The sequence below is a fragment of the Pseudophryne corroboree genome, chromosome 2 (assembly GCF_028390025.1).
Source record: "Pseudophryne corroboree isolate aPseCor3 chromosome 2, aPseCor3.hap2, whole genome shotgun sequence".
In the NCBI taxonomy this organism is placed as follows: Eukaryota; Metazoa; Chordata; class Amphibia; order Anura; family Myobatrachidae; genus Pseudophryne; species Pseudophryne corroboree.
In genome coordinates, this window is record NC_086445.1 from 984,457,791 (window position 1) to 984,476,262 (window position 18,472).

Genomic DNA, 18,472 nt, shown 5'->3' on the forward strand with positions numbered 1-18,472 from the left:
TCTTGTCGTCCGACACAGGCAGTCCTGTCGTGAAAAATCTTCCTGTCGGAAGATAATCGAATTCTATTTTGTAACCCTCTAATACTAAATTGCGGATCCACCCATCTGTGGACGTCTGCAGCCACGCCCCCTGAAAGCTCTGAAGGCGTGCTCCCACAATTGGAGATCCGAGATGGGCTGGGAGCCCGTCATGCCACTGGTTTGTTAGTGGTCTTAGTGTCTTGACGACGTGCATTGGATTGTCGGGCACTACGTCCCCGACCTCTTCTACCAGGCGTGACTGCTCCTGTGCCCTGCCCACGAAAGGGCTGAGTTCTAAAGGATTTGAACGCCGGACCAGAATATTTCCGTTTAGGTATAGTTGTAGGCGATGGAAGAAACACAGACTTTCCTCCAGTAGCCTCAGAAATCCATTTGTCCAATTCAGGACCGAAAAGCTTCTCGCCATCATAAGGCAATGCCTCTATACCTTTTTTAACCTCCGTCTCCGCCTGCCAAGAACGCAGCCAAAGTGCTCGTCGAACTATGACTAGCGATGAGGACAGGCGAGAAGTAAGCTGACAGACGTCAGTAGAAGCTGTACATAGATATTCAGCAGCTTCCCAGATTTGATCCGCGAGAAGTATAAGATGGTCATCTTGCAGAGCCGACTTGAGCTCTTTTATCCATACCATTAATGCTTTAGTAACCCAAATGCCAACCAACCCAGGTCTCAGCAGCACTCCAGCTGCTGTATACATGGACCTTAGCATAGCCTCTATTTTACGATCTGCAGGGTCTTTAAGCGTAGTAGCAGTTGGTACTGGTATGGTTAACTTCCTTGTAAGTTTAGATACGGATGAATCCACCGATGGTGGGTTCTCCCATGTAGCTGTCATGGACTCTGGAAACGGGTAACTCGATTTAAATCTACGAGGTATAGAAAACCGTTTATCCGGATTCTTCCGTGTTTCCAGTAACATTTTATTAAGAGATTCCGAAATAGGGAAACACATCGGAGATCTCTGTCGTTTAGTAAAGACTACCTCATCATTCGTCAGGGGCTCCTCAGTTTCCGTAAACTCCAGCGACTGACGTACTGCTCTGATGAGATTATCAATACCTGGGCTGTCAAAATCGTCACTATCTGACTGTTGGTCTATTTCGCCCTCCTCATACTCATGTTCAGTGAGGTCTAGCATCCCAGAGACTGGAAAATTATTAGGAAAAGGAAACTTATCTTTTCCACTCAAGGTGGACCTCTGACCAGATTGAGACTCCCCTGGTAACTCAAATGGTCTCATTTTAAACTCAGATCTTGCCGCCTCTCTTTCTTCACGAGAGGCGGCCAGCTCTGATTGTAAACCAACTAATACATCTGCAAGTAAAGCCCATGGAGGGTCCAGAGATGCTGGCTTTACTTCTGTGGAAATCGTATTTGTGGCTGTATTTAACAACACATGCTGTACATGTGGTGGATCCATCAGGCAACACACTCTTACAGACATGACATGAAAAATGTTTCTTAGATTTTGCTGGTGTCTTACTCATTATAAAGACAGACAATACAAACTACACACAGACAGTCTGCACGACTCAGTAATAACACCAAAGTTCCTTGTATATATCAGGCAAGTGCAGTGCCTGCCAGCAATAAGAAAACTGACCCCCAAATTCCCCTAGTACCACTCTTAAGCCGAGATGTAATATAGGAATCCTGGAACAGACAGGAGAACATTAAACATGTTAAGTACCAAGTTTTTCTACAAAGCTTAACACTGCCAATACTGCTAATGTCTCCCCCCACCCCCACGACCTCCGTGTACAGCACCGGGTCGGGGCCTGCGGAACTTTGCATAGGGCCGTGTGAGCGGCCTGTACCTGTATGCCAAGGCAGCGGGGAACTCCTCGGCTGCTGCGGGCGGTCAGCGGGAGCAGAGAGCGTACTGCATAGAGCCGTGGAGCGGCCTATGCACACGCGCTCCCGGCCCGCCACACACAGCATAGAGTGGAGTGGCCTCCTGTGTAGCCAGGCAGCGGGGAACATATCGGCTGCTGCGGCGCAGGGAGCAGCGGTCTGCTAGGTAACTTAAGATGCTGGGAGCGGCGGAGAGTGAGAGCGCGCTGCATAGAGCCGTGAAGCGGCCTATGCACACGCGCTCCGGGCAGCGGTCGTTAGTGAGTGAAACATGCCCAATACAATCCCCAACAGTGGGGCGGCAGCATAAGCTGACCGCCCCTACCCAACATACCTGGACCGTAACAAAAGTCTATGACGGGGCTTCTCATCCAAGCTCCGTCCAGCTTTTTGCAGGCAGCCTGCAGGTGGAGTGAGGGAGCTCTTTACAGAGAGGTCCGACACTCACGGCTGTTCTCAGCCGCTTCCACTGTCCCTGACCCACGCCTGTTAGAAGGGGGGAAAGGACGTGGAAATCCTTGAAAGGAAAAAAAAAAAAAACTTAGAAAAAATTCCAATACTTTGTGGACGAGCTCCACTATGCCTTCTAACTGTGTCGAGCACAGAAAAAACACTGAAGTGCTCGAGGATATGGAGGAGAGGAGTAGTCTCAAAAATTAATTTATTCAGTGCCTTCTTCCGGTGGAAGCCGTCCATATCCCTAAGAGTACTCCAGTGACCCCTAGTGGATGAAAAAGAAAATGGCGCTGTGTGCTGAGGAGAATAGGCCCCGCCCCCTTTTCGGCGGGCTTCTTCTCCCGTTTTTCTGACAACCTGGCAGGGGTTAAATACATCCATATAGCCCCAGAGGCTATATGTGATGTATTTTTAGCCAGTATAGGTACTTTCATTGCTGCCCAGGGCGCCCCCCCCAGCGCCCTGCACCCTCAGTGACCGTTGGTGTGAAGTGTGCTGAGAGCAATGGCGCACAGCTGCAGTGCTGTGCGCTACCTCATGAAGACTGAGAAGTCTTCAGCCGCCGATTTCTGGACCTCTTCTCTCTTCAGCATCTGCAAGGGGGTCGGCGGCGCGGCTCCGGTGACCCATCCAGGCTGTACCTGTGATCGTCCCTCTGGAGCTAGTGTCCAGTAGCCTAAGAAGCCAATCCATCCTGCACGCAGGTGAGTTCGCTTCTTCTCCCCTTAGTCCCGCGTTGCAGTGAGCCTGTTGCCAGCAGGACTCACTGAAAATAAAAAACCTAATAAAACTTTTACTCTAAGCAGCTCTTTAGGAGAGCCACCTAGATTGCACCCTTCTCGGCCGGGCACAAAAACCTAACTGAGGCTTGGAGGAGGGTCATAGGGGGAGGAGCCAGTGCACACCACCTGATCCTAAAGCTTTTACTTTTGTGCCCTGTCTCCTGCGGAGCCGCTATTCCCCATGGTCCTGACGGAGTCCCCAGCATCCACTTAGGACGTCAGAGAAACATTTATAGCAGGATATTCTAGCATGTATTGTGGATGTGTTATAGTTACAAATTGCCCCATACAGTACGTCTCACATTGTCACCTACACAGGGCGAGGGTGAATTAATAAGGAGCATTTCTCAAAACAAAAACAGCAGAATCAAGTCTATATATGCAGAAGTTTATTAAGGAGAACGTACAGGGTAAGATTTCCCAAAAATATCAAATATAAAATGGATCAAATTAAAGATATGAAAAACAAGTGAAATACAATTTATTTCCACTACAATAGCTGAATAAGAAGATTACCCTTTCAGAGACACAACCCAGGATTCTTTCTTTGCTCAGTCCCAGGTTTTTCATCTCTGAAAAATCCCGGGTTTTTGTTGGAGACCCCATTCACACTAAAATTGAGACCTGGGAAATTCCCGGGTCGACCCCTTTCAGACATACTGTAAGCCTTGTCTGCCCTGGAAGCCAGGTCAGACCAGGCTACTCTCATGTCACATGTCATATACACACATGTCACACTCATACATGTCTTACACACACACATCTTACACATACACATGTCACACTCAAACACACACATACATGTAATATACACACACATGCCAAATTCATACACAGACACACGCCAAACTCGCACACATCAGCCAAGACCGCGCCACAACAGGCCCCTCTCTGTTTTTAGGCTGCGCCGGCTGTTTCTACAAATCACTGCAGCACGGACTGCAGCAGCTGGCGCACGCCCCTCCAGGCAGCACCGCCTCTTGCAGCAGTACACATGCCAATCAGAGGCATGCAGGTGTGGGCTGGGAGTAAATTCCAGGGTCACACCATTCAGAGCTAAGCCAGGTTGTCTACCCGGGACTTAAGTCCTGGGAAAAACCCTGGTCAACTGCAGGGTCAGCAACCCGGGAACGTGTTCCTGGGTCGGGGCCTTTTAGACATGCCAAAATTCCGGGTTGATGCGCGTTCATGTGGAAAATCCCGGGATTTTGGAGGATGTCTGAAAGGGGTATTAACCAGCTTTCCTGTAGCATTAGGGTTAAAGTGTTTTTTTCAGAGAGCTGCAACATTGTTGCACCAAAGGAAAATACTAAAACAGCAGCAGGAACTGCCTGCAGGCAAACAAGAGTAAAAGGATATTGAACAGCTCTTATATTGTCAGTAAATACGAGTTATATGCCAAATGGGATCTTCAGAAGATTGTGGAGGTATTTTAGACCTGATCGCTGCTGTGCATTTTCGATCAGGTCCAAACTGCGCATGCGTATGCACCGCAATGTGCAGGCGCGTTGCCCGGGTACAAAGCGGATCGCCGCTCAGCGATGGGTTTGTGCGACAGATCCGTTCGCAAGGGTGATTACAAGGAGATTGATAGGAAGAGGGCGTTTGTGGGTGGCAACTGACCGTTTTCAGGGAGTGTCTGGAAAAACGCAGGAGTGTCCATGCATTTGCAGGGATGGTTCCTGACGTCAATTTCCGGACCCGGACAGGCTGATGTGATCGCAGCGGCTGAGTAAGTCCTGGGCTACTCAGAAACAGCACAAGATCTGTTTTACAGCTCTGCTACACATGCGATCACACACTTGCACAGCGGGGGGGGGCAGCCTGAGAACTGGGAGGATGCTGCCTGAGAGCTGGGGGAGGGGGATGCCTGAGTCGACAGAGGAAGAGCTGGGGGGGATGCTGTCTAAATGATGGGCTGCCTGTGAGCTGGGGGAGGGGGGTGCCTGGGTCAGCAGGGGTAGAGCTGGGGGGATGCTGTCTAAATGATGGGCTGCCTGTGAGCTGGGGGAGGGGGATGCCTGGGTCAGCAGGGGAAGAGCTGGGGGGATGCTGTCTAAATGACGGGCTGCCTGTGAGCTGGGGGAGGGGGATGCCTGGGTCAGCAGGGGAAGAGCTGGGGGGATGCTGCCTGAGCGGCGCCCAATTAATACCGGATATAATTCAGTTATAAATAAATGTAACCATCCATCTCATATAAACATTTTGTGGGAAGCTTGGGTCTGGCATGCCCATATAGCGTACTGGCTTTCATGCTTATGGGGTCAGAGTGGGGCTGGAGTGACACGAGGGACTGCTGCAGTGATACTGAATGTGGGCTGGAGTGAAAACATTTTCAATGTATTTTATGTGGTTCTGGATTTCAAAATGTATTTTATGTGGCTGGGGTTTATAAAATACCACGCTCCTACAAACATCATACTGAAGGTGTGCGCACAAAAATGTGGCGTGGCCTCGTACCATCTAGGCCACGCCCCATTTCTACACACGCGCTCTTGGCGCATGCATGATAGCGTCACTTTAACTTCACTACTGATATTTTGGGGCTTTTTGTCCATCTCAGGGGTGACCGACCAGTCAGAGACAGTCAAAAAGTCTACACCATATGGTCGACAGGGTCAGAACGTCGACAGGAGTTTTATGGTGTCATATTGTAGGTTTCATCACCTGCTACACCAATTAGTGGTAACACAGACACTCGCCACGCTTCGGGCAAGGTGCCTCGCTCCGCTGCATCCAGCACAAGTTACTATTCCCAGTCCTAGTCCAGGAGGATGGTAAACCAAGCAAAGGGAAAAAAACAAAAAGGAAAAACCCCAAAAAATAGGATTTTGGTACTTACCAGGTAAATCCTTTTCTTTGAATCCATAGGGGGCACTGGAGTACTCTTGGGATATGGACGGGCTTCCGTAGGAACAGCACTGAATATTTAAATTTAGAACACTCCACCCCTCCATATCCCCGAGTACCTCTCAGTGTTTTTTACTGAGCCGAACAGGAACTATAGAGAGGTTGACAATGGAGTATTACATATAACATAACGGACAATAACGAAGTTGACACATAACGTTACTGACAACTAAACAGTTGACACCCTAACCAGCACTTGTAATTTGAACCAGTCGGTGAAAGTGTGTTACCATAAGATCCTCCGAACTCACCACAACTAGGTAAAACTGCTCTGGGTGGGCGTCCAGTGCCCCCTATGGATTCAAAGAAAAGGATTTACCTGGTAAGTACCAAAATGCTATTTTCTTTATCATCCACTAGGGGTCACTGGAGTACTCTTGGGACGTACCAAAGCTTCCCCCGTGGGCGGGAGAGCTGTTTGGCACTTGTAACACTAGGCGGCCAAAGCTAGATGCTGATGCCGCAGACGTATCAAACTTGTAAAAGCGCACAAACGTGTGCACTGAAGACCATGTAGCCGCACGGCAAAGCTGCGTCGTAGAAGCCCCACGACCAGCTGCCCATGAAGTTCCCACAGAACGTGTGGAATGAGCGGTTACTGACGTAGGCGGTTGTAACCTAGCATGAAGGTAAGCCTGACGTATGGTCAGTTTTATCCATCTGGATAAGGTTTGTTTAGACGCTGGCCAACCTATCTTGGCAGCATCATAGAGAACAAACAACGTATCCGTCTTACGAACTGAAGACGTTCGGGATACATAAACGCATAATGCGCGTACCACATCCAGAGTTCCAGAATGTGCTGTCAACACAGGAACTACTATTGGTTGATTGATGTGAAAAGATGACACTACCTTTGGTAAGAAAGCGGGATTCGTCCGAAGTTCCGCTCTGTCATCATGAAACACCAAATACGGTGCCTTGCATGACAAGGCACCCAAATCCGAAACACGCCTTGCCGAAGCGAAGGCTAGGAGAAAAATTGTTTTCCAAGTGAGAAACTTTATATCCACTTGCTGTAAGGGTTCAAAATATGAAGACTGTAAGAACTCTAAAACCAGATTCAAGTCCCATGGCGCTGTAGGTGGAATGAATGGAGGCTGTACTCTGAGGACACCTTGGAGAAAAGTGCGTATAGACGGCAATAGAGCCAATCGTCTTTGAAAGTAAATTGACAAAGCAGATACCTGCACCTTTAGTGTAGATAAACGCAGTCCTCCATCTAACCCTGTTTGTAGAAACAACAAAAGGCGGCATAACTTGAAAGATGATGTCGGAAATTTCCGAGCTTCACACCAACCTATATAGGCACGCCATATTCTGTAATAATGAGCTGCCGTAACCGGCTTCCTAGCTCGTAACATGGTTGGTATAACCGATTCTGGAATGCCCTCTCTTCTTAAGAGGGCGGTCTCAACAGCCACCCCGTCAAACGCAGCCGCGCTAAATCGGGGTAAAGGAACGGACCCTGTTGTAACAGGTCTGGACGCAGTGGGAGCGGCCAAGGTTCGTCTGCGAGTAGTCCTCGGAGATCCGAGAACCAAGCTCTCCGAGGCCAATGAGGCGCCACTAGTATGACTGTGACAGACTCTCTTTTGATCCGTTTTAGCACCAGAGGGAGCAACGGAAACGGTGGAAACAGATACACAAGACTGTACGGCCACGCGACAGTGAGAGCATCCACCGCCACTGCCTTTGGATCTCTTGTTCTGGACACATACTGGAACGTTTGGTGATTGTGTCGAGACGCCATCAGGTCCACCTGAGGATAACCCCATCTCTGAACCAACATGTGAAACACTTCTGGATTTAATGCCCATTCGCCTGGATGAAAATCCCGACGACTGAGATAATCCGCTTCCCAGTTGTCCACTCCCGGAATGAACACTGCCGACAATATCACCTGGTGGCATTCCGCCCAATTGAGGATACGAGCTACTTCCCGCATTGCCATGCGGCTTCTCGTTCCTCCTTGTTTGTTGATGTATGCGACCGCCGTCGCATTGTCTGACTGCACTTGGACAGGCTGAGAGCGAAGCATGTGCACTGCTTGTCGTAGCGCATTGTAAATTGCGCGGAGTTCTAGGACATTTATAGACAGCAATTTCTCGTGATCCGCTGACAATTTTGAATTACCGCTCCCCAACCTCTGAGACTGGCGTCCGTAGTTAGAATTATCCAATTCCAACCTCCGAACCGTCTTCCTGCGGTTAAATTGTGTTCCTTGAGCCACCAGAGAAGAGATACTCTTGCCCTTGGCAACAACCTCACCCTGTGGTGAATCTGCAGATGCGAGCCCGACCACTGGGCGAGCACATTCAGTTGAAATGGACGCGAGTGAAATCTTCCGAACTGAAGCGCTTCGAAAGCTGCTACCATTGTGCCTAAGAGGCGAATGCACAAGTGTACCGACACTGTGCGTGGCTTGAGCACTAATTGTACTAGATGGCGTAGAATTTGTACTTTCTGCTGTGGTAGGTAAATTCTTTGATTGACCGTATCGAGAATCATACCTAGGAATTGAAGGCGTTGAGACGGAATGAGATGTGATTTCTTGAAGTTGACAATCCAACCGTGGTGAACCAGTACATTGTACGTTAGCAGCGCATGTTGGAGAAGCATCTGTTGAGACGGAGCTTTGATGAGCAGATCGTCTAAATACGGAACTATTGTCACTCCCAGGGATCTGAGATGAGCTATCAACACAGACATCACTTTGGTGAATACCCGAGGCGCTGATGACAGGCCAAACGGTAGAGCCTGAAACTGGTAATGGTTCTGGCGTATTGCAAACCGTAAGAATTTCTGATGAGGTTGCCAAATTGGAATGTGTAAGTACGCATCCTTGAAGTCTAGCGCAATCATAAATTCCTTTGGCTCTAAACCCGCAATCACCGAACGCAGAGACTCCATCTTGAATCTGTAGTAAGTTACGTACTGATTGAGACCCTTTAAGTTCAATATTGGTCTGACTGAGCCATCCGGCTTCGGTACCACAAACAGACTTGAATAATAACCCTGACCCTGTTGGTGTACAGGGACCGGAATCAAAACTGCCGAATCCAGTAGGGACTGAATGGCAATGTGCAGAACCCTCCTCTTGTCGTCCGACAGAGGCAATCCTGTCTTGAAAAACCGCAGAGGCGGAAGACAGTCGAACTCTATTTTGTAACCTTTTAACACTAAATTGCGGATCCACCCATCCGCGGATGTGTGGAACCACGCCAAATGGAACGTCTGAAGGCGTGCTCCTACAATCGGAGAACCGAGATGGGCTGGTAGCCCGTCATGCCACTGGCTTGTCGGTAACCTTAGCGTCCTGGCGAGTTGTGTTGGTTTGTTGGAAACCACGTCCGCGACCACGTCTAGCAGGCGTGGCTGATCCTCTGCCACGTCCTCGAAAGGGCTGAGGTCTAAAGGATTTGAACGAAGGTCCAGCATACCTTCTTCTTGATACCGGTGGAGGCAATGGTAAGAAAACAGACTTACCTCCCATAGCCTCAGCAATCCATGCGTCCAATTCAGGACCAAACAACTTCTTGCCATCGTAAGGCAACGCCTCTATACCTCGTTTGACCTCTGCCTCCGCATGATAAGCACGCAGCCAGAGTGCTCTTCGTGCCGTAACTAGCGACGATGAAATACAAGAAGTGAGCTGACAGACGTCAGTAGACGCTGTACAGAGATACTCTACAGCCTCAATCATTTGATTTACAAGAATTATCAGGTTTTCGTCATGTAAAGCAGATTTGAGTTCTGTAAGCCATATTATGAGTGCCTTAGTGACCCAAATGCCAACCAATTCAGGTCTTAGCATCACACCTGCTGCTACATACATGGATTTTAGCATAGTTTCTATCTTGCGATCTGAAGGGTCTTTAAGCGTAGTAGCTGCTGGCACTGGTATGGTTAATTTCTTGGTAAGCTTTGACACTGAAGAATCAACTATTGGTGGATTCTCCCATGTACATGTTACCGAGTCTGGAAACGGGTAACTAGACTTAAATCTGCGAGGTATAGAAAACCGTTTATCTGGATTCTGTCGTGTTAAAATCCTCGCCATCTGACTCCACTTAGCCCTCCTCACCCTCATCTTGTTCCGTGAGGTCTGGCATGGAATCGTCAGAATGCAACATAGCAGACACTGGAAAATCATAAGACATATGAAATTTATCCCGTTTACCCAAAATGGATTTGGACCTTACGCAAGGCTGAGACGCCTCCGGTAGTTCTGGCGGTCTCACCCTAGACTCAGATCTTGCCGTTTCCCGCTCCTGACGAGCGGCGGTCAATTCTGATTGTAACCTATCCAGTACATTTACTAACATACCCCACGGAGGGTCCGGTGAGGAAATTGGTTGTAAAACAGGAGCAGAAATGGTATTCTGAACCGAATTCACAAAACATACTGTACATGTGGTAGATCCATCCGGTAATACACTGTTACAGACTTTGCAATTATGCTTTTTAGTTTTTGCTGGTGCCTTACTCATTATGGCGACAGACAATACAATACACAAAAACCAGACACTTGCACGACTCAGTAAAATAGCAGTAAGGTGTCTCTGTATATAAATCTGGCCAAGTGCAGTACACGTGGCCAGTACTATGAAATGTGATCCCAAATTCCCTCTAACACCCCTGCGCCTCCGGTGGAGTAGAGATGTAGTACTGGAACGTTCTGGAATCACAGCAGGAAGACACAGGAAGCATGGTTAAAAATGGCTGCCATGCTATGCTTAATAATTCCTGCAAATGTCCCTGCAGCCTAGCATCTGGTGCTGCAGTATTTCTTATGCCGCTTATTGCCCCCTTATTTATTTATTGCCCCCCCCCCCCCTTGTGTAATGGCTGCATGCTCTTTCCGATTCAGAGCAGCGGCAGCGCAGCGTGTGGGGCCCCAGCGGGTATCGCCGAGCGCTGTGTCTGAGCCCGGGTGAGCAGCGCGTCAACCAGCGGTGGGACCCGGAGCAGTAGCGGCGGCCGGCTCCGTGAGCGAGAGAGCTGCGGCGGGCGGCGCCCTCTGAGCGGCAGATCAGCGGCGGCCGGAGGCGTGCGGAAGTGCTGTGGCCGTCGCCATGTGGGGAGGGCGGCTGAGTGGGGAGAGCAGCGTCGGGACGGGCGGCTAAGTGGAGCGAGCAGCGGCGCTAAGCGCTAACAATGTCCCCACACCTCGGGGCGGCAGCGGGAGCTGACCGCCCCGTTCACATACCTTTATCCTGCAGCTTGTGAGGAGGCTCCGACGGGGCTTCTGAACAGGCGCCGGCCAGCCTGTGCAGGAGGCTGTGTGTGTGGCTGTGAGGGAGCTCTTTCAGAGAGGCCCGACACGCCCCTGCTGCTATCAGCAGCTGCACTATCCCTGACCCTGCCTTTTGGAAGGGGGAAAGGGATGTGTAAAATAGAAAAAAAAAAAAAATCAAATAAAAAGAAAAATAAAAATTCTTCAAAGTAATCGTGACCTGAGTCACAGAGCTGTTGCTACGTCGAGCACAGAAAAAACACTGAGAGGTACTCGGGGATATGGAGGGGTGGAGTGTTCTAAATTTAAATATTCAGTGCTGTTCCTACGGAAGCCCGTCCATATCCCAAGAGTACTCCAGTGACCCCTAGTGGATGATAAAGAAATGATGGTGTTGACCACGTGCGTCGACCATTGCCATATCGACCTTTAGAACCTGACAACCTTTTGCCCTACCTTTTACCGGTCAACCTCTTTACTCTGACAACCTATTGACTATCTCTCTACACAATGTATAGCCATAGTCCAAATGACGACAAAGTTACAAATCAGTTCTCTACAGAGACAGCAAGGGTAAATTCAGTTTAGAGGTGACACTAGACACTGGACAAGTCATGGAAGATCCCTTGTGCTAGATAATCCCAGATGGGTTAAAGGGACAGGGGTCCAGCTTACCCCTCTCCAGCATGTGGTGTGAGAATAGCTACAATTCAGTACTGATCCAAAATAAGCGGTTGGGAATACTCGGCCAGAGTAACCAGGAATGATGCGTTACCCAGCTAGGAGCAGTTCCAGGTACCATCAGAGAAGGTTGGTGGTGGCAGTAATTCCCTTCTACTACTGGGAGCACTAAGTGGCTGCACAGCTGCTCCGTGCAGTCAGTGGAAATCACACTTGGCCAACTGGTCACCAGCACAGAACCCCCTGGTGTCAATTGAAGTTACATGGGAAAGGGTTAATTTATGTGCTTATCGTTTGAAATGTTAATGGACACATCCTGGGCAGAACCCGGCTCTACTTAGCCTTCTGCCCTGAAATTACCATGTACAGAGCACAGACCCTTACATATTTACACAACGGACTGGTACAAAAAGATCAAAAGACAGGACAGTAAGAACGTATTCCAGAAATAAGTCCTCCCCAAATCACTTAATAGAGAGCAGATAAGGAAAATCCTCACTTACGGAAACCTTTGTTGATCTTAGATGTTCTCACTTTTCGGCCAAAGAACATTACTTCTACTTCAATCTATTATTATTAATGATGACGGTAAAGCATAACATTGACTCCTCACGTCATTGTGCGTCTACAGTGAGTTTACAGAGACGCCTCACTGTAACACATTCTTCCACCACATCATTTGTACTCACCGTTCTTAACATGCTCTGAGAGTACTAAGCTTAGCAGGGACCACTTGTCACAGCGATAGCACTCCGGCTGTGCCGCCTTGTCCGTCAGACCACGGTTACACAAATCACTTGCTAGAGAGATCAGTTTGTTACCCAAAACATCACCTTTCAGCCAATCAGCAATCAAGGAGTGTTTCAGAGGATCTGAACAGGCCTGATTAAAAGGAAAGACAAAGAAATACATTTAGAGGGAGTCTCCAAATCAAATAATAATGAAAAATGTCCCTCCCCAATTATATAGTGCAGACAAAAGTTCTGCAGGATAGAAAACAAAAGAATGGAAATGTACAGGTGCAGTCTACCAGGTTGCCACTCGTACATTTAAAAAGAGCCACTGATCACCCGTATACAATAGAAAAGCAGCATACAAAATAAATAAATATACAAGTCGGCACCTTAATAGTGTCCCATAAAGTTCTAGTAGAAACTTTTCTTAAATCCATGTGTTCTTACCCAATGCATTTCGATGGGTCTTTAGGCCTTGAAAAAAATGGCCTCCCATCGAAACGTATCAGTGGGTTGTGACTGGCGATGCATTCTCCACGGACACACATTGCCGGTGACCGCAGGATGATGACCCGGGTTTCATCTATGTCCTGTGATATTTGTGCCATGCTTGTAACATATACTATCCGGCAGGCATCCAGCTATCTGTTCTCGGGTTTCATTCTGTTCGGCCAACTGGGTCTAATAAATGCTCACTGTGTATACAATCCATGCCATTATTTGTTTCTTTATTGTACCATATGGTTTTGTGCACCTACATCTATGTCTGGGTGGATTTATTGAGCGGCTATCATATTGGAAATATATCTATACATGCAGCACCTCCAGTTAATTTATGGAAGCATACTTACAAAGGACAGTTATCTCCATTCTTCTAATCCCACTGCCTTCTGCCTACTCTGGCCAGGTCCATTGTCATCTACCTACTTTGCCTGGGTCCACTGTCCTCTACCTACTTTGCCTGGGTCCACTGTCCTCTACCTACTTTGCCTGGGTCCACTGTCCTCTACCTACTTTGCCTGGGTCCACAGTCCTCTACCTACTTTGCCTGGGTCCACTGTCCTCTACCTACTCTGGCTGGGTCCACTGTCCTCTACCTACTCTGGCTGGGTCCACTGTCCTCTACCTACTCTGGCTGGGTCCACTGTCCTCTACCTACTCTGGCCGGGTCCACTGCCTTCGACATACTCTGGCCAAGTCCACTGCTTTCTACCTACTCTGAGCCTCACACCTCATAATGGCCATTTTCTCACCTGCTTACCTTTACCTGTCAGGTGATCAAGCACTGACTAAGCAGTTCATGGACACATCCTAAGCCTACATATGCCAGCAGATATCATGAGGCCTGTAGGTTGTGTACCCAAACAGATAACAGTACACAGCTCAAACAGCACTTACGGAATAGAAGGCTGGTCTAGGCAAGAGGAACCTACCAGTAATAAGATGAACTTATTTGCCCCAAAAAATGACCGGTATCTTATGTCCCAAATGATCAGTAAGCCACCACCATAGCTTCTAACAATTACAATGAGTAACTCTCTGCTTCACCCCTTCCCTGAAAGTTTACCATTTGGATACCCCCCTCAAGCACACAGCCTGCTCCCATGGACACGACTAATCACTTTATGTTAATTGTTGCAGCATTTTTAAAGAACACAAGTGAGGGACACATTCATTACAGGTTTTGCACCCCAAGATTGTTGGTGCACCTTATTATTGCTAAACGGCAGGAGGCGCAATGAGTGAGATCAGGTCTCACCAGGTGGTTAAAGTAAGAATTACATAAAATTGCAGATTCACAGCTTACTAATGTCACAGCAATCAGTCATTAATGATCTTCACAGCAAACTCAGCAACTGGCTGGTTTAGTGTCATGTTACTGGAACACACACTGAGAATTACGGTACAGGGTTCACAGTATTTACCTTCCGAATGATGTATAGAAAAACATGCCACTGAAAGTCCATCTGGAACAGAGATAAAAATACGACCGTTAGCTGAATACCTGGGAATTAAGAGGTTTACCACCTTCTAGTGATTTATTTCTCTACATTCCCTGTCCCTTCCTGCTCCTTTTATTAAATACACTGTTATTACTCCTTCTGAGCTTCTCAGTAACGTATTTATATCATTATTTATTTCCATTGCCCCAGGATACAACACGGGTTTGCTGCGACGAAACGAGGGGCTAGCTTCTCCTCAACCAGACCGCACCACGTTTCCACAGACATTGGGACAGAGATCAATGTACATTTTACCCATATGGACCCCCCTCCCTGACAATGGTGTTGCACCCTGGAAGGATGTGTAATCACTTAGGCCTTAATGTATATATCATATAAGCTAGGATTATTGTAATCATATGCGGACAAGAACTGCTGTGGAACTACTGCACCCAGAAATCCTCTTTCCTAGGCAACAGTGACTATTCAGCAGGCAGATCTACAGTACAGGAACAAGGGCTTTCTAATTGCCTCTCCTGGATGCCCGGCCACAGCAAATGGATAAAGGGATAACATTTTCTGACCCGTTTATTGCATATGTTAATGTAACTGGGGTGTGCTTTGCAATTATGTACGGTATCGCCATAAGATTACTACAATGCTGCAATGCATAACTGATACTTGAAAGTCAAACCCAAACTTCAGGCCTTGGACTTCTGTACAAACATTACCTTTGTCAAGTCGTTCAAAAGCAGTTTTCTTTCTAAAGACTCAGGACAGCAATACAGAACACTGTACAAAATGTCCACTAAAAAATCGGCCACTTCTCGCCTGCCTTCTCGCAACCAGACCATTAATCGCTCATGCAGAAACTGCACTGCTGGGTTTCCAGCTTCCTGCGGCTGGCCCTGTTCTGTTGACTGCCTCTTAGGGACGTTTCCTTCGGTGCTTTGTTCTAGGAGCACCTGGAACACCTTGACTGATGGGAAAGCACTTAGAAGGGCAGCCAAGAACCTCAAGTGACGATCAGATCCTTGCTCAGAAATATACACCATGCTCAGCTCCGCCAGCTTGCAAACCAAGTCCTCCAGGCGCTTCTGCCTCAGCTCAGTCAGGTGGCATTCTCCATCTTTGCTGAGAACCACCAAGGCCACCTGAGATTCCAATTTATGAGGATCCAGTTTGAGGTCATCATTTACACAGTCTTCTTCATCACCTGTAAAACGGATCTTGGCTTCCTTCTTTTTGCACATCTTCACGGAACTGTTTGGGTTCTTCAGCACTTGAAGAAGACCCGATACCCCAGCTAGTTCCCTTTCTTCAGCTTCAATTACATCTACATGCCTCACACACACCAGTTCAAGGCTCTCCCAAAACGAAGACAACACAGTGCTGTATGCCTTGGAAAGGTCATCGCCAACCTCTTGGCTTTCTGCTTTTCTCTCCCAGGAATGCAAGGTTTCTTCTACTTGGCCGAAGAGTGGACTGTTCTGAAGCTTTGGATCTTTTAACGAGGAATCAATAAGTGGGATTAGCTATGGAAGACAGATATTACAGGGTTAAAGGGCGCCTTCATCATCACGTTGTGCTATGCATCAAGTGATCAACACCTGGTTGACTTAAGGGGGTTGGTCGTTATGTTTATACAGAAGCAATGGAAGACAAGACACAAGACAAGACTGCATGCCAAAGGCCAACGGTTGTTAACCAAGGTACGGTAATTATCATTTTATTTTCTTAACTAGAAATGTGTTCTATTCTGTAATGCTGCTACATGTATGTCTACCACATATGTGGTGATACCTTCCTTTATATTTTTGTTTGGATTTTTCAGAATATTTACTCCATTGTATATTGGAGCGTTAACCTGACCTCTCTTTGTGCACCCTGTGTTGTAATTTTGTTTTTTCTCTGTTTAGTGCAGATGGAGGGGAGATTATTTCCAGAACCCGAGAATCTACAGCCAACGCCAAACATTACACAACCACTTGGGATGTTAACAAATAATCTTGTATATACGGCTGATGCCAAGTGGCTGAGCTGGGGTTTGTTTTTTGTTTTTTAGCCCAAACCTTAAAACCTATGTAAATAATGTAATCCAGAGTTTCCCAAACTCTGCCATTACAGTCCAGGTTTTAAGGATATCCAGGTTTTGAGTTCAGATGGGTAAATCAAATTGACTTGGGCACTAATTAAGTCATCTGTGCTCACACCTGGATATCCTTAAAAGATGGACTGTAATGAGAGTTTGGGAAACTAATCTACCCAAAATATAGAGAACATTTTAGTAATTAGATTACAACAGACCAAAATATTTGTCTATAATGAGTAAAATCAGGCTCTGCAACCTGAAACATATTCTCTGGGATTCAGTATCACTAACAGAATGAGCAGGCTATTGAAAAATAACTCGGGCTACTGTCTGATCACTATTTGATCTGTATTAAGAGATTAAATAATCGTCTCCAGAGAATATTACGATTTTTGTGAACATACCTACTACAGATGGATTATATGAACATATTTTTTCATTAGCTATATCTTATTAAAAAAACAAAATAAAAATACAGTACTATAGCAAAAATCGTGCAAACTTCATCTTTAAACATGGATGCCAGGGAATACATACGGATGGCCGGTGGTCAGGATGGCAGCGGTCAGAAGACAGACAGCGCCAACCCGATGGTCAGAATCCCAACAGAGGCTTGGTAAGTATACTTATCCTCTCCTCTACCACCTAACCATCCCTGACTCATGCCTAACCATATCCCTACCCATTAGTGCCTAACCCTCCCCCCTAAATGCCTAACCATAACCCTCCCCGTTAGTGCCTAACCCTAACCTACACCCCTTAGTGCCTAAGCCTAACCCTCCCCCTTAGTGCCTAACCCTAACCATCCCCGTTAGTGCCTAAACCTAACCATCCCCGTTAGTGCCTAACCCTAACCTACACCTCTTAGAGCCTAACCCTCACCCCTTAGTGCCTAACCCTAAACTTCACCCCTTAGTGCCTAAACCTAAACCTTCCCGTTAGCGCCCAACCCTAACCTTCACCCCTTAGTGCCTAACCCTAACCTTCACCCCTTAGTGCCTAACCCTAACCTTCACCCCTTAGTACCCAACCCTAACCTTTACCCCTTAGTACCCAACCCTAACCTTCACCCCTTAATACCCAACCCTAACCCTAACCTTCACCCCTTAGTGCCTAACCCTAACCTTCACCCCTTAGTGCCTAACTCTAACCTTCACCCCTTAGTGCCTAACCCTAACCTTCACCCCTTAGTGCCTAACTCTAACCTTCACCCCTTAGTACCCAACCCTAACCTTCACCCCTTAATACCCAACCCTAACCTTCACCCCTTAGTGCCTAACCCTAACCTTCACCCCTTAGTGCCTAACTCTAACCTTTACCTTCACCCCTTAGTGCCTAACCCTAACCTTCACCACTTAGTGCCTAACTCTAACCTTCACCCCTTAGTGCCTAACCCTAACCTTCACCCCTTAGTACCCAACCCTAACCTTTACCCCTTAGTACCCAACCCTAACCTTCACCCCTTAATACCCAACCCTAACCTTCACCCCTTAGTGCCTAACCCTAACCTTCACCCCTTAGTGCCTAACTCTAACCTTCACCCCTTAGTGCCTAACCCTAACCTTCACCCCTTAGTGCCTAACTCTAACCTTCACCCCTTAATACCCAACCCTAACCTTCACCCCTTAGTGCCTAACCCTAACCTTCACCCCTTAGTGCCTAACCCTGACCTTCACCCCTTAGTGCCTAACCCTAACCTTCACCCCTTAGTGCCTAACCCTAACCTTCACCCCTTAGT

At 47.6% G+C, this 18,472-nt stretch overlaps 1 protein-coding gene across 1 annotated transcript in view; it reads right to left on the minus strand.

Moving 5' to 3' along the window:
• The window catches only part of LTN1 (listerin E3 ubiquitin protein ligase 1), a 179,649-nt gene that overhangs the window by 111,027 nt on the left and 50,150 nt on the right, over positions 1-18,472 (minus strand). The window contains exons 10-12 of the mRNA XM_063956390.1: positions 15,374-16,177; positions 14,625-14,666; positions 12,655-12,847 (exon numbers count right to left, since the gene is read on the minus strand). Coding sequence (XP_063812460.1) covers positions 12,655-12,847; positions 14,625-14,666; positions 15,374-16,177 — 1,039 coding nt within the window. The remainder of the gene's footprint in view (positions 1-12,654; positions 12,848-14,624; positions 14,667-15,373; positions 16,178-18,472) is intronic.